At 43.3% G+C, this 16,821-nt stretch overlaps 1 protein-coding gene across 5 annotated transcripts in view; it reads left to right on the top strand.

Moving 5' to 3' along the window:
- The first annotated feature begins 3,559 nt into the window (after positions 1-3,559).
- The window catches only part of LOC109901579 (vesicle-associated membrane protein 4-like), a 40,083-nt gene continuing 26,821 nt past the window's right edge, over positions 3,560-16,821 (top strand). The window contains exons 1-5 of one of the 5 annotated variants that reach the window (XM_020497575.2): positions 3,560-3,754; positions 6,131-6,279; positions 8,346-8,450; positions 15,752-15,798; positions 15,896-15,946. In XM_020497575.2, coding sequence (XP_020353164.1) covers positions 6,277-6,279; positions 8,346-8,450; positions 15,752-15,798; positions 15,896-15,946 — 206 coding nt within the window. In that variant the 5' untranslated portion in view covers positions 3,560-3,754; positions 6,131-6,276. Of the gene's footprint in view, positions 3,861-6,130; positions 6,280-8,345; positions 8,451-15,751; positions 15,799-15,895; positions 15,947-16,821 lie in introns of all 5 variants that reach the window. The other 4 variants (XM_031785919.1, XM_031785920.1, XM_020497576.2 and 1 more) reach the window with 4 other exon arrangements.

The raw sequence follows: 16,821 nt of genomic DNA, 5'->3' as shown, positions 1-16,821 counted from the left end.
TGTCTTCTTGGGTATGAAGCTACAAGCTTGGCACACCTGTATTTGGGGAGTTTCTCCCATTCTTCTCTGCAGATCCTCTCAAGCTCTGTCAGGTTGGATGGGGAGCATCGCTGCACAGCTATTTTCAGGTCTCCAGAGATGGTTTTTATTGTTGCATTTTCACCCCTGAAGCCAAGGCTTCACATAATGGACAAATCACTTGCCACATTTGTGCTGGGATACAGACACAGAGTTGTCTACTTTATAAGATGCAAGAGAAAGTTTCCCAAAGTAGATACAATAAACTAAACTAACTATGAGCTGACTCAGACTTTCCTCAACAAAGCATTTACTGTTGAGTCCCAATCTAAACTTAATGATTATTTTAGACTGATTAGTTTGACTCTGAATGGTTTAATAAGATAAACAGTTGATCATGAGGGAAACGTGATGGCCCATTAGTGTAAACTGTAACTGTTAAATGTGGACAAATCCAGCTTCAGCTGACGAGTGTGTGTGTGTTTTGACATACCTGTATGTGTGTGAGATAAATTATCTGGTGTTAGTCTGGGCTAAGCTCTGGGGACGGTTGTGTGTGTGTGTATATGTGTGTTCTGTCGGCACATCTGGGAGGCATCACTCACAAGTTTGAGCTCAGTTCCTGTTCTAGGGTAGTTTATAACCTAAACTCCCCTGATGCTGCTGTTGTGTGTGCGTGAGTGTGTGCATGTGTGTATGCATGCGTGTGTTTGTGCGTACTGAATGACCTCCGTCTTCCTCTCAACAAGCACCCTCCCCTCCTTCCTCCTCTCCTCATTCACTTCTATCGTTCGATCCAACTCAGCTCCCTCATCCTCTCTCCAGCCCAAGATCCCCTCTCAGGCGCTAGTCTGTTACTCTCATTAGGACCTCTGGTGCTCCATTCTACAAATTCTCTTGGTCTTTCATTGATTCTCTGCCAGGGTTACACACACCAGAACAGACTATTCTATGGCTGTTACTAGTAGATCTGGACACTAGACAGAGCCCCTTAAAAATGCTGGCTGAGTTGAAGGCTGGGACCTGGGTGGCAAGACCTCATCTGAGGCATGGCATAAAAGTGTAATACGTGTAGGCATGTCTGAGCCATGGTCACCCTCTTATAAATAAATACAAGGCCTGGTCACACCTATGAAGGTTCCCAAGCTTAGCCATTTCTCTCTCTTTCTCAATAAAGAATACTCAAAATTAGAGATAATGTATATTTTCAGTATTTATCAGTCATCCAGCAATTGTATTGACTTTCAAATCAATTAATTTGAATCTTCTAATTGATGCTGCTTCACATCTGGGAGAAACTGGGCACTGGGCAGGCAGTGATTCTAGGGACTACAGCTACAACTGGAAGTTACTTTTCGAAGCAAGTTAGGTGTCACGACTTCTACTGAAGTTGGTCCCTCTCCTTGTTCGGGGCGTTCGGTGGTCGACGTCACCGGTTTTCTAGTCGCCACCGATCCACGTTTCATTTTCCATTCATTGTGCACACCTGTGTCCTGCGCCTGTCTCCGCCTTACCTGCATCACCTAGACTTTTGACATTAGCATTATTTACGCAGCAGGTTAGGATAATTAAGGTGGCAGTGTAGGAGACTTAGGTTAAGGTTAGGCAAAGGGTTAGGGTTAGCTAAAATGTTCTCCTAACCTGCTACAAAAAGTAACTCCTGGTCATAGCTGTACTCCCTGGAAGAAGAGGAATGTAGGAAGTGGACAAACACAGTTTGCCACAATTGACCAGAATTTACTTTTCGTAGCAGGTTAGGAGATCTTGCTCAGCAGGTTATGAGAATTAACAAAGAAGGTTAGGATAATTCGATTGAGGTTAGGAAAAGGATTAGGGTTACATATGAAAGAAATATCTACTTTAGATGTAATTTAACATAAGATGTATCCCAGGAGTGTGAGAGAGCGTTGGAGGTTAGAAATGAAAGTGACGTGTGCGGACGAAATTGAGAAAAAAGTTGGTGAAGCAAACAGCTGTGCTGGAATGCAAACATTATGGCTTTCAGTCTGATGGTATGGAGCTGGAGGATGAGGTTCAAGGACCGGAGTGGTTGGTAGTGGAATGACATAGGAAGAAGAGAGATGATGATATAGAAAGCAGTGGAGCGTCTAGTAAAGAAAGCATAAATAGGGCCACGGTAGGAAGCAAGAGCAGTGATGTGTTGGAGTGGAAAGTGGTGATAGTGTTTGATGAGACCACAGGGCCTTACATATACCCTATCAAATCAAATTTTATTGGCCACATACACGTTTAGCAGATGTTAATGCGAGTGTAGCGAAATGCTTGTGGTTCTAGTTCCGACCATGCAGTAATATCTAACAAGTAATCTAACAATTTCACAACAACTACCTTATACAAGTGTAAAGGAATGAATAAGAATATGTACACATAAATATATGGATGAGCGATGGCCGACCGGGATAGGCAGGATGCAGTAGATGGTATAGAGTACAGAATATACATATGAGATATATAATATAGGGTATGTAAACAATATATAAAGTGGCATTGTTTAAAGTGACTAGTGATACATTTATTACATCCCATTTTTAATTATTAAAGTGGCTAGAGATTTGAGTCAGTATGTTGGCAGCAGCCACTCAATGTTAGTGATGGCTGTTTAACAGTCTGATGGCCTTGAGATAGAAGCTGTTTTTCAGTCTCTCAGACTAAATAATGCTGTAAAGATAGAGGTTGGTGAAGTGAAATTTGCTTGGTTCATTCGAAAGGATAGATTGTTAATATTGTGTGCTAGCCAGGCTCAGCAAGAGAAGATCCTGAAAAACATTAATAGCCATGAGAACACAGTGCAGCATTGGGTGGATGCCAGGCACAGGGAGAGGCTCAGAGATATAGGATCAGTCATGGGGACCATTTCCCTAGAAGTTCGGGATCTATTTGGTTTTGAATTTTATTTCATGGTAGTACAGAATTAATTCATTTGCATATTTCCGATAGGGAACGCCTACTCTGAAGTGCACATGTGCAATAACTCAATTAGCCTTTGCACTCCTTCTAAAGAACGCATTTTTGAAATTTTATTTTACTTTGGAAAAGTGTAAAGTCTGTGTAAAGTGTCCACTCTGTTCGTAACAGGTTATAGTTTTGGGTACAGAAAAGTGTATTGAGAGTAAATGTTCCATCGATGGGAAAATTAACCGAATCTCGGCCAAAATCCATATCGTTTCATAGTCTCCCACGGTCGGTCAATGGGCTTTGATAGTGAGTGGAAATGACAAGCGGATGTTTCACCTTTATACATCCTGTAAAATATGTCTAATTGTTCTATCTGTGGCTCTATTCCGTCTAGTAACTGTCGAAATTGGATTTAAGCCAATTAAATACTCCACTAACAAAAAAGCTGTTAGAATAATAAGTGTATCTATGTCCCTTAAGGTCCTTGTGTAATGTGATATTGTACCCCCTAGCCCGATTGTCCTTTGAATATTATTTGTATATACTTGTGTTCCCACATGTACTTGTTGTTAATATAAAAATAAAAATAAATTAAACAGTCGCAATTGCTCTGCCCCAGCTTCCTGGTCTGTGGTCAGCTGATCAGAGAGAGCAGGGAGGATTGGAAAAGCATCTCTGTAGCAACCATCCTCAGTTGGATTTTTTTGTTGTTGTAACATTTCTTTTAGAACGCGAAATAGTACATTGTGAGCCTGTATTTATTAACGAAGATAAACTAAGTTTGTTTGGTCGTCTGTATGCAAGATTGCGAATCTAGCAGGTAACGTTAGCATTAGTTTGCTAGCTAATGTTTTTTTCTACAGTGTGACTATGAAAGTCGTTACCTGCGGTCTGTGTCAGTATCTGGATAATAATCTTAGCGAACGGTAGGCATAATAACCAAACAGATTTGATTCGATTAATAGCTTCATACAATTAGGTTGTATTTGTTGAATTCAAGTATTAATGATATTGCTAGCCAGCTAACTAACGTTACGCTGTTCCCAGCTGGTTGTCATCCAAGTTAGGTAACTAGCTACAGTTACCATTCACAGAAGACATATGTCTGTCTGGCTTTCTCGATATTTCGGGTTTAGCAAGCTAGGTACCGGGACTGCAAGATGGCATGGCTCACTCTATTCTTGATGACGAATTGCTGAGGATCGCTAACGTTAGCTAGTTGGCTGGTGTTGCACAATCAGTGTTGTTGATGATAAGGATTACATTGAACCAGTATGTATCTGTGCTTAAGAGGTTCTCTAACGCAAGGATACTGGTTCAGGATTACATGGTTATGTCATCAGAGGAGCTGTGTCAGTGTGGAAACTAGATTTTATTTAGTGCTAGCTAGATAATGTAATCCATTCAATACTGTGAGCATCAAATGGTAAACTGCAGTTTAGCTGTGCTACAGGGCCAGGTCCTGCTTCATGTCTTAGTGCCAGTCTCTTCCTCCTGTCCATAGACTAGGCTGTGAACTGTGCTTTCAGCCAAATATAATATCAGTTCCACTTCCCTCAACAACAAAAACAACTTTGATCATGGCTGCCTGAACCAGTTGTTTTAGGCTCTGTCATTTCCTCATTCCCCTTGTAGCTGATGAGCTTCTGCCATTTAGTCTAGATACTTGGCCTAGGCTATACCTTTTCCAGCTGATTCCTGTTTTTTCCAAGCTTGATTTTAAATGCACAATCTGTTTCACTGTCCATAGGGCAATTCCATGCCAGCGTGAGCAGATTATTATTTTTTAAATCTCAGCTTGTTCTGTCAATTCTCACATATAAACTTCATTAGGAGGAAGGATGTTTGAACTGCGTTTTACATTTCTATCACAAACCATTTTTAATAAAATTATGATGAGTGGCCATTTTAGATCTATACATGCCTCCTCCTGTAAGACCCTATAATCTGTGACACGTACATGATACGGACAACATCTTGGTGTCATTATACTCTATATTCGAGAGTACACTATAAGTAGTCTGTCGATATTTCATATTCATTTATTCAACATCAAAAATATCTCAAAACTATTAGATTAGATTTAGTTCATTTTAAGACGTATTGTTTGGAACAATATACTCTTCGGGTAAATAATATGTCCATAGTGGGCTCTCTGCTAATTCTGAAGGTATGATTAACGTAATTGGCACCACCAACACAGTGAATGGGAAAATGGATTCCCATTCAAAAAATGTGAATGGAAAAATGGATTCACCCTTTGCTGATGACTTGCTGAATGTGCAATCCTAAAGGAGGGCTGTGATTGATTAATAACCTTATAATGTCGATTTCTATATTTTAAAATGGGTCGTATCAATAAAAGTACCAGAAGGCTCTGGAAATTTGACGGTTGAAGAGTTTTGAAAAAATTTCAAAATAGGCATAATCAGAAAGGGTGGTTTTGAGATTCATATTTTATATATTTTTTGTATTTCAGAATCTATACAAACTCCATATTTGAGTGAACACTATAGAGCCCTCTAACTCAACTCTGGACCTCGAAGCCAGCCAGTTCCGCTGCCTTTTTTTCCATTCTTCCCCTCTAATCAGGGACTGATTTAGACCTGGGACACCAGCTGTGTGCAATTAATTACAGGAAACCAGCACGCTCTGGACCCTGTAGGGTTAGAGTTGAGTACTTCTGCAATAGAGTTTAATGACACCAAAATGTTGTCTGTATCGTGTACAGTTCACAGTGTATCATCATGTACAGGTCATAGGGTCTTACAGGAGGCATGTATAGGTCTAAAAAGGGCCTAAAATGTTTAATTTCATCATGATTTTCCCCAAAATGGTTTGTGATACAAATGTTAAAAGCATGTTAAACATCCTTCCTCCCAATTAAATTCTGATAAGAGAATTGCTGGAACAATCTGAGTAACCACAAATATTTTCCCTGGTGTGGAATCGCCCCAATACAATCAAGAAACTAAACAAACACCCCACTCTACAACTCGCTCCTCTCATCCCACTCTTCTTCATTGATTTTTGGATGAACAAAACATCTTACCTGAAGTAGATGTTACAGATTGTGCCTTTTTTAAAGTGCTTCTTTCAAAGCTGCCTACTTGTATATCTGCAACCCAGATTTGCTAGCTTGGCCTTTTCTTTCCTCTTCTTTCCTTTTCTGTGCATCTCTCTCTCTTTTCTGTAGTTGCCTGAGATAGAGCTCTGACCCCTGCCACTCTCTCCTCTATTTACCGGAACGTTCCGCTCCTGGCCATGGAACGTCCCTTTACCAACTGCCCTGCCAGAAGGAGACGCTGAGATAAGCAACAGTTTCAGTCTGAGCTGGATTCAATGGTACATAAGGGGCAGGAGAGATGGGCTAGGTGTAGAAGCTGTGAGGAGAGATGGGCTAGGTGTAGAAGCTGTGAGAAGAGATGGGCTAGGTGTAGAAGCTGTGAGGAGAGATGGGCTAGGTGTAGAAGCTGTGAGGAGAGATGGGCTAGGTGTAGAAGCTGTGAGGAGAGATGGGTTAGTTGTAGAAGCTGTGAGGAGAGATGGGTTAGGTGTAGAAGCTGTGAGGAGAGATGGGCTAGGTGTAGAAGCTGTGAGGAGAGATGGGCTAGGTGTAGAAGCTGTGAGGAGAGATGGGCTAGGTGTAGAAGCTGTGAGGAGAGATGGGCTAGGTGTAGAAGCTGTGAGGAGAGATGGGCTAGGTGTAGAAGCTGTGAGGAGAGATGGGCTAGGTGTAGAAGCTGTGAGGAGAGATGGGCTAGGTGTAGAAGCTGTGAGGAGAGATGGGCTAGGTGTAGAAGCTGTGAGGAGAGATGGGCTAGGTGTAGAAGCTGTGAGGAGAGATGGGCTAGGTGTAGAAGCTGTGAGGAGAGATGGGCTAGGTGTAGAAGCTGTGAGGAGAGATGGGCTAGGTGTAGAAGCTGTGAGGAGAGATGGGGTGTGTTTAGACAAATTTGTCTAAAATTATGCCCTGAATTTATTCAATTAAATTCATTAAATCTTTATTCCCCTATGGGCAATTCATGTGCAGCATAAAATAATGAAACAAGCGATGGGTTTGGGGTGCGGAAGTATTTCCTTTCCTTTGACTTCTGTGAGGTGGAGCCTTGCCTAGCTCTCTCTTCTCATCGAAAAGCATTTGGTTTCAGTGAAACCATTTGATGTAGGCTGTATAACTCACAGGCTGTACAGGAGGCCTTTGTGCCCCACCTAAAACCACTGAACAGCAGGGGTTGTGTTGTATGTTACTGGGGCTGAGTTTGATGCACAGCCAATCAACTGGTTGAGGAAGAGGGATGGTTGAGGCTAAATGGAGGAACAGCATGTTTTCTACTCCGGGCCTCCAAGACAGGAATGAGGGAATAGAGATGGAGCAGTGAGCGGACACAGGAGCCCTCCCCTGAGTAAGCTGGGTTCCACAGCATAGCCAGCCAGCAGAGTTAAATCAAACTCTGCTGCCCATTAAAACTGCTCCCATGTTCCACCCCTCAAAAGGGAACAGGCAGGAGAGGAGAAACCTTGAATAACAACCAGGCCGCTCTGCTGAGATGGAACATTTAGTCCAACGCCACCACCCACGCATAAGTAGGCCTAACTCTCACAATTACATCCTGGCAAGCCTGACATAATCCCTACAGTCTTAGGGGTTAGGGGAAATGGTTTAAAAACCATGCTTGTTTAAAAACTCTATCCTAAATGAGTTCTACATGTTTTGAAGATTTAGGTGAAGTGTTTAGTTCCTCTCTGCTCTCACACTCTTCATGGTGAGGCCAAGGCTGCAGTTATCGTTATCAGCCTGCAGCACTCACACACACCTCCCAACATGAGCGCGAGGGTCCCGTCTTCACTGCTCTGTTTGCTAAGTGACATATAGGCTGATACTGTAAGTAGGCTAGTTGTTTCTGTTTGGTCAGTCCAGTCACAGAACACTTCACAACCCCAGGACCTAAACCCTTATTAGAGAGCAATACCTGAGTCTGCAGTGGCTTGGAGAAACTTACAGAGGAACCAGGACCAGTCATAACTTTGAACCAAAGTTTTTTTTAAAGTGTGTAAAAGAGTCAAGCATTCAGACCAGCTTTGTCATACTATATATTTTATGTGATAACCAAGCTGGTATTGAGGCCCACCCCAGTGTGTGCTTTGCTTGTTTGGTAATTGTCGGCAATTGGTATAATGACTGTAGCAGCAGTGGTCATCCGGAGGGCTTGCTGCAGGCTTTCATTTCCAGCCCATCACTTACACGCCTGATTCTACTAATAAAGACTTATCCTTGATTAGTTTAAACAATGTTAGTGCTGGGCTGGAGAAAAAGCTTGCACCCCAGTAGGACCAGGGTTTCTGCTGAACTGTATCATTAATATGTGTGTGAGGTTTGTAACAGGTGTGTTCCTCCTCCTGTCCTACAGAGGGAGCCAGAGCGGGAGGAGCAACCTGAAGACGCCATCATGCCTCCCAAATTCAAACGACACCTCAATGATGAAGAGGTCACGGGATCCATATGCAGCGAGAGGGTGAGATACGGGTGGAGGGAGGGATGGAGCAAGGTTCAAGGGTTTTTATTATTTACATTTACAAAAACATTTCCCAAGTGCAAACTTATTTAAGACTGGGTGGAGAGAGCGGTTGAGAGTGGGACATTGCAGGGAGACAGAGAGGGGAAGGCATCCACGTCCGGCAAGTGGACATCCACGTCCGGCAAGTGGAAATGATCCTAGATATAGGAGACGCAGATGGGTCATGAAAGGAGGGGAACATTGGAAACACAAGGGACAGAGGGGTTAAAGAGAGCAAGAGATGGAGGGATGACACTCCAGAGCCCTTTAGCCAAACGTATGTTCTCCATCATAGTTCCTCTATCCCTTTGCTTCTCTGAGGTTCAGAGAAGACTCCCTCCTCTGTCTCAGGATTGTGTTGTTGTGTTCAGCTGAATTCAAAGAGAAACAGACTTGCTTCTTACATACAGATCTGGCATCTTAATTTAAGTTTTCCTCCTCCACAGGAAAAAGCAAATGGTCGCAAATGGGCTTTGTGTTTAACATAAATGCAACAGAAACCCAAATAAACCCTTTCTCTTCATGCAGGGACAGTTAAGTCATTAGTTCAGATTCAAGTTATAGAATTTGCATTAAAAGGGAGGCTATCCGTTTCCTGTAGGAACGGTCAGCCAGTCAGATTCTGGTGCTACAGGAATCATTTGGGTCACATTAAGATGCCACATCTGTAACACACACACACCCCTCTCCATTCTCCTCCCTCCATCCCCCTTCTCTGATATTAGCTCTCAGTCCTCTCCTGGCTCCTGGGATCAGACATCCAGGAGTTGGACAGAGCTGAGCAGTGACATGCAGTCAGATGGCTGGGATGGAACATGGGTAGAGGAGAGGAAGAAGGGGGGTTTGGACCACTCATCAGATAAAGGCTTGTCCTTATGATCATATGGATCACATTTAGTTTGTACAACGCGATTCAAACCAGAGCATACCGGACCTATTTTCTCTCCATAACCCCGGATTCCTACCGCAAGCTCTGAACCTTCTCACCCTGATCATCGCAGCTAGCTAGCTGCAATCCGAGTGAGTACTCCTGGCTAACGTCTCTGTCCCGTAGCAAGCACCAATTAGCCTGGAGCTAACCCATGCTAGGCCTATCTCCTGGCTAGCTGAAGAGGTCCATCAGCCACTCCTGGGCTACAATACCTGTTTTGCCAACTGGCCTGCACCCCTTTTACTGCCAATACAGGGTACGGAACCCCGCCAATTCTTCACGACTGGACTACCCACGTAATCTGTTCGAGGGGGTTACTCAACTGGCTCCTACGTAGCGACGTCCCCTGAATGCCCATCTGCTAGCCGCGGCCCGCTAGCTGTCTACAGCATATCAGACTGTTAGCTAATAGGTCCATCGGCCAATTTCTCGTGCCACTATTCCTATTTTGCCAATCGGCCTGGGCCCCTTTTACTACACAAAGCTCTGGTTATCCATCACGACTAGACTACCGACGTAATCTGCCCGAGGTTTTTTTTCCAACAGGCCCCTCCGTCACGACATCCCCTGAATGCCCATCTGTCTAGAGTATATTTGACTGTTAGCTGAATAGATCCATTTGCCAATAGGACTAGACCCCCCTGCTACACTGACCTCTACAAATCCATCACGACTGGTCTATCGACGGTAACGCACAAGGAGGCTAAAACAGACTTTCGTCCGTCGCTACGTCCCTCTAAGGCCCGCTGCTAGCTTGCTAGCCCCGGCCTGCTAGCTCTCTGAATCGCCGTGTCCCCAGCCAGCCCAACCATTCACATGACCTTTATGATCACTCTGCTACGCATGCTTCTCCCTAATGTCAATATGCCTTGTCCATTACTGTTCTGGTTAGTGATTATTGTTTTATTTCACTGTAGAGCCTCTAACCCTTCTAAGTATTCCTTAACCAACCATTTAGTTCCATCTCCCACATATGCAATGACATCACCTGGTTTAAAATGTTTCTAGAGACAATATCTCTCATCATCACTCAATGCCTAGGTTTACCTCCAATGTACTCATGCCTGCATCTGCCTCATTGCCTGCATCCGTAATGGGTCTGCTGTCAAACGACCACCCCTCATCACTGTCAAACGCTCCCTAAAACACTTCAGCGAGCAGGCCTTTCTAATCGACCTGGCCAGGGTATCCTGGAATTATATTGACCTCATCCCGTCAGTAGAGGATGCTTGGTTATTCTTTAAAAGTGCCTTTCTCGCCATCTTTTAAAAAAGCATGCTCCATTCAAAAAATGTAGAACCAGGAACAGATTTAGTCCTTGGTTCACTCCAGACCTGACTGTCCTTGACCAGCACAAAAACATCATGTGGCGTACTGCAGTAGCATCAAATAGCCCCCGTGATATGCAATTTTTCAGGGAAGTTAGGAACCAATATACACAGGCAGTTAGGAAGGCTAGCTTTTTCAAACAGAAATTTGCATCCTGTAGTACAAACTCAAAAAAAGTTCTGGGACCCTGTAAAGTCCATGGAGAATATGAGCACCTCCTCCCAGCTGCCCACTGCACTGAGGCTAGGAAACACTCACCACTGATAAATCCACTATAATTGAGAATTTCAATAAGCATTTTTCTACGACTGGCCATGCTTTCCACCTGGCGACCCCTACCCCGGTCAACTGCCTCGGCACCCCCCTTCAGCAACTCGCCCAAGCCTCCCTATTTCTCCTTCACCCAAATCCAGATAGCTGATGTTCTGAAAGAGCTGCAAAATCTGGACCCCAACAAATCACCTGGGCTAGACAATCTGGACCCTCTCTTTATAAAATTATCCACCGCAATTGTTGCTTCCGCTATTACTAGCCTGTTCAACCTCTTTTGTATCGTCTGAGATTCCCAAAGATTGTAAAGCTGCCGCGATCATTCCCCTCTTCAAAGGGGGAGACACTCTAGACCCAAACTGCTACATACAGTGCCTTGCGAAAGTATTCGGCCCCCTTGAACTTTGCGACCTTTTGCCACATTTCAGGCTTCAAACATAAAGATATAAAACTGTATTTTTTTTGTGAAGAATCAACAACAAGTGGGACACAATCATGAAGTGGAACGACATTTTGGATATTTCTAACTTTTTTAACAAATCAAAAACTGAAAAATTGGGCGTGCAAAATTATTCAGCCCCCTTAAGTTAATACTTTGTAGCGCCACCTTTTGCTGCGATTACAGCTGTAAGTCGCTTGGGGTATGTCTCTATCAGTTTTGCACATCGAGAGACTGACATTTTTTCCAATTCCTCCTTGCAAAACAGCTCGAGCTCAGTGAGGTTGGATGGAGAGCATTTGTGAACAGCAGTTTTCAGTTCTTTCCACAGATTCTCGATTGGATTCAGGTCTGGACTTTGACTTGGCCATTCTAACACCTGGATATGTTTATTTTTGAACCATTCCATTGTAGATTTTGCTTTATGTTTTGGATCATTGTCTTGTTGGAAGACAAATCTCCGTCCCAGTCTCAGGTCTTTTGCAGACTCCATCAGGTTTTCTTCCAGAATGGTCCTGTATTTGGCTCCATCCACCTTCCCATCAATTTTAACCATCTTCCCTGTCCCTGCTGAAGAAAAGCAGACCCAAACCATGATGCTGCCACCACCATGTTTGACAGTGGGGATGGTGTGTTCAGGCTTGCCCGTCCAGCATCACTACTCTGGACAGTTCTGAATATGTGGACATCTACAAATACCTAGGTGTCTGGTTAGACTGTAAACTCTCCTTCCAGACTCACATTAAGCAACACCAATCCAGAATTAAGTCTAGAATCTGCTTCCTATTTCACAACAAAGCATCCTTCACTCATGCTGCCAAACATACCCTCGTATAACTGACCATCCTACCGATCCTCGACTTCGGCGATTTCATTTACAAAATAGCCTCCAACACTCTACTCAACAAACTGGATGCAGTCTATCACAGTGCCATCTGTTTTGTCACCAAAGCCCCATATACTACCCACCATTGCGACCTGTACACTCTCATTGGCTGGCCCTCGCTTCATATTCGTCGCCAAACCCACTGGCTCCAGGTCATCTACAAGTCTCTGCTAGGTAAATCCCCGCCTTATCTCAGCTCACTGGTCACCATAGCAGCACCCACCCGTAGCACGCACACCAGCAGGTATACCTCACTAGTCACCCCCAAGGCCAATTCCTCCTTTGGCTGCCTTTCCTTCCAGTTCTCTGCTGCCAATGACTGGAACGAACTGTAAAAATCACTGAAGCCTCATATCTCCCTCACTAGCTTTAACCAGTCTAGGACTAGGGTTCCGCTAGCTGAACCCCGTTCCGCTAGCGGAACACCCTCCGCTACAGCCAGTGAAAGTGCAGGGCGCCAAATTTAAACAAAAATCTAATAATTAAAATTCCTCAAGCATACAAGCATTTTACACCATTTTAAAGATAAAATTGTCGTTAATCCAGCCACAGTGTCTGATTTCAAAAAGGATTTACAGCGAAAGCACCACAAACGATTATGTTAGGTCACCACCAACTCACAGAAAAACACAGCCATTTTTCCAGCCAAAGAGAGGAGTCACAAAAAGCACAAATAGAGATCAAATTAATCACTAACCTTTGATCTTCATCAGATGACACTCATAGGACTTCATGTTATACAATACATGTATGTTTTGTTTGATAAAGTTCATATAAAAAAATCTGAGTTTACATTGGCGCGTTACTTTCAGTAGTTCTAAAAAATGAAGTGATATTGCAGAGAGCCACATCAATTTACAGTAATACTCATAATAAACATTGATAAAGATACGACTATTATACATGGAACTTTAGCTCAACTTTACGGAGAAAGCAAACCATGCAATAATCGTAGTACAGCCTTTAGACAACCAAGCAGATAGGGTGTTTGGTAAACAAATCCAAAAGCGAGGTTCAGGTCGCGCCGAATGTCGGACGAAAAGTTTAAAAAGAGTTCCGTTACAGCCCGTAGAAACATGCCAAACTAACTATGGAATCAATCTTTAGGATGTTTTTAACATAAAACTTCATTATGGTCCAACCGGACAATTCCTTTGTCTGTACAAATGAAGTGGAACATAGCTACCTTTCTCGTGAGCGCGCCAGACCGAGACTGTGACACTCTGCCAGACCACTCACTCATAGAGCCCTTATGAGCCCCTCCTTTAGAGTGGAATACTCAAAACCGGCTCTAAATACTGTTGACATCTAGTGGAAGCCTTGGGAAGTGAAACATACAGTAACTAATATCACCCTGTATCTTCAATGGGGGCTGAGTTGAAAAACTACAAACCTCAGATTTCCCACTTCCTGGTTGGATTTCTTCTCAGGTTTTTGCCTGCCATATGAGTTCTGTTATACTCACTGATATCGTTCAAACAGTTTTAGAAACTTCAGAGTGTTTTCTATCCAAATTTACTAATTATATGCATATTCTAGCTTTTACGGCTGAGTAGCAGGCAGCTTAATTTGGTCACGTTTTTCATCCAAGCTACCCAATACTGCCCCCTACCCCAAAGAAGTTAAGCACCAGCTGTCAGAGCAGCTCACAGATCACTGCACCTGTACCTATCCCATCTGTAATATAACCCATCCAACTACCTTATCCCCATACTGTATTTATTTTGCTCCTTTGCACCCCAGTATCTCTACTTGCACATTCATCTTCTGCACATCTTCTGCACTTCGCCACCCTAATCTTACTTCATTTGCACACACTGTATATAGACTTTTTCTACTATATTATTGACTGTATGTTTGTTTGTTCCATGTGTAACTCTGTGTTGTTGTATGTGTCGAACTGCTTTGCTTTATCTAGGCCAGGTCGCAGTTGTAAATGAGAACTTGTTCTCAACTGGCCTACCTGGTTAAATAAAGGTGAAATAAAATAAATTCATCTTGTTATCTGAGATATATTTATATACAGCCAGATATATACCACATATACAAAAGGATGTCGACACCCCTTCAAATGAGTGGATTCGGCTATTTCAGCCATACCCGTTGCTGACAGGTGTATTAATAAATGGAGCACACAGTCATGCAATCTCCATAGAAACATTGGCAGTAAAATGGCCTTACTAAACAGCTCTGTGACTTTCAATGTGGCTCCGAAATTTCAACAAGTTAGTTCATCAAATATCTGCCCTGCTAGAGCTGCCCCTGTAAACTGTAAGCGCTGTGTTTATGAAGTGGAAACGTCTAGGAGCAACAACGGCTCAGCCGCGAAGTGGTAGGCCACACAAGCTCACAGAATGGGAATGCCAAGTGCTGAATCGCATAGCACGTAAAAATTGTCTGTCCTCGGTTACGACACTCACTAGCGAGTTCCAAACTACTCCTGGAAGCAACATCAGTACAATAACTGTTCGTCGGGAGCTTAATTAAATGGGTTTCCGAGTAGCCGCACACAAGCCTAAGGTCACCATGCGGTTGGAGTGGTGTAAAGCTTGCCGCCTTTGGACTCTGGAGCAGTGGACACGTGATCTCTGGCATGATGAATTACGCTTCACCATTTGGCAGTCCGACAGACGAATCTGGGTTTGGTGGAAGCCATGAGAACGCTACATGCCCCAATGCATAGTGCCTTCTGTAAAGTTTGGTGGAGGGGGGAAAGAGGAGGAACTAAACACTTTACCTAAATCTTTAACACTACAACATTAAAATGACATTCTAGACAATTTTATGCTTCCAATTTTGTGGCAACAGTTTCCTGTTTCAGCATGACATTGCCCCCATGCGCAAAGCGAGGTCCATACAGAAATGGTTTGTCAAGATTGTTGTGGAAGAACATGACTGGCCTGTACAGAGTCCTGACCTCAAACCCATCTAACACTTTTGAGATGAATTGGAATGCCGACTGCGACCCAGGCCTAATCGCCCAACATCAGTGCCCGACTTCATTAATGCTCTTGTGGCTGAATAGAAGCAAGTCCCCGCAGAATTGTTCCAACGTCTAGTGGAAAGGCTGTTATAGCTGCAAAGGGGGGACTAACTCCATATTCAAATAAAAATACTACTCAGCTACTCTTAATAGACTCCATGCTCTAATACACTGTGAAAGGCAAAACAAACAACATTCTCTCTCAAGTAATGTTTATAGCAACAAGACACACAGGAGACCAGCACAACAGAGCAGAAATATATATTTTTTATTAGCTTATGTAAGCAAAACAGAAAATAGATTAGATGTTGCATGGTTTCTCAATGATCATATAATTGATTTGATTTGCCTCCATGTCATTGTATTCCGTATCAGTGGTGGTGTGTCTGACCCCTGACATCTAACCTTTGCCCCCTCACAGAGGAACCTGCTGGAGGAAGACTCTGATGAAGAGGAGGACTTTTTCCTGTGAGTAAAACATTAGTGTGTTTGACTGAATTGACCGCCTATTTCTTATACAGTGCTGTGTATGTGGAGGTACAGATTCTTTGTATGTTTCTTTCAGGAGGGGACCAACTGGACCCAGATTTGGAGCTGGAAGTGACAAAATCAGACAGTAAGTGTGTATGCACATGACGTTTGTGTGTGTTTGGGATGGGGGTCACGAGTCTACACTCTTATATTTGAAATTATGAACGAAAGATGTCATTCTGTTTTTTGTTAATATTCTCTACTTTTCTGAACCATCAACAAATCTGACAAAAAAAGTGTATGAGTTCTTTGATTCATTATTTTATTGAAGAACTCCATATGTTTCTGTGGAACTGCTGAACACAGTTGATTTAGATGGTTCTGAATATATTGCCTCTTAGTAGTACTGCCTCTTATTGGAACCCTCGCTGTTACCAAGTTAGAGGTAATCTTTTGGGCAACAGCTGTTCTAGCGTTTGGTCTGATGTCACCGCCAATGCCCATAGCACATCTGTTCTAGAATCCCAACCCCGCTGCTCTTCCGGTCTGTCTCCGGTCTGTCTGTTCAGTAAAAAATACAAAAGAGTGGTGATTTCCAGACAGACCCTTGGTGCATCACACCACGTATTGCTTGACATAGTCGGTGCCCTTGAGCCGGTGTTTGGTGGAGTCAAAGACCTCCTCATCTGGAGCTCTTGGAGGACAGCTTGACACAGACCTCGCTGTGTTTCTCCAGGCGGCTGGGATGAAAGCACCGGCCGCAGTGCTCCCATGTCTTCAGCTTGGAGCTGGCCGCACTTATCCCAAATCGATGTTTCGTCTCCACCTGAATGAAGTAATTATCCTCATTTGTTTATTACTTTGACAAATGTCAAATACATTGAGTTTCCTCAGTCATTATGAATACAACACTACACACATTTAAAATGGTCAATAAAACATAATTATTTCCATTGTGGTCCTTCTCGTTATCAGAGGGGCAAGCGAATGCACAGCTCAGGCACTCTAAAGGCACTTTAC

The sequence above is a fragment of the Oncorhynchus kisutch genome, linkage group LG13 (assembly GCF_002021735.2).
Source record: "Oncorhynchus kisutch isolate 150728-3 linkage group LG13, Okis_V2, whole genome shotgun sequence".
NCBI classification, from domain to species: domain Eukaryota; kingdom Metazoa; phylum Chordata; class Actinopteri; order Salmoniformes; family Salmonidae; genus Oncorhynchus; species Oncorhynchus kisutch.
Note: the sequence above shows the minus strand (reverse complement) of the source record. Positions and strands in the feature narration are given on the sequence as shown.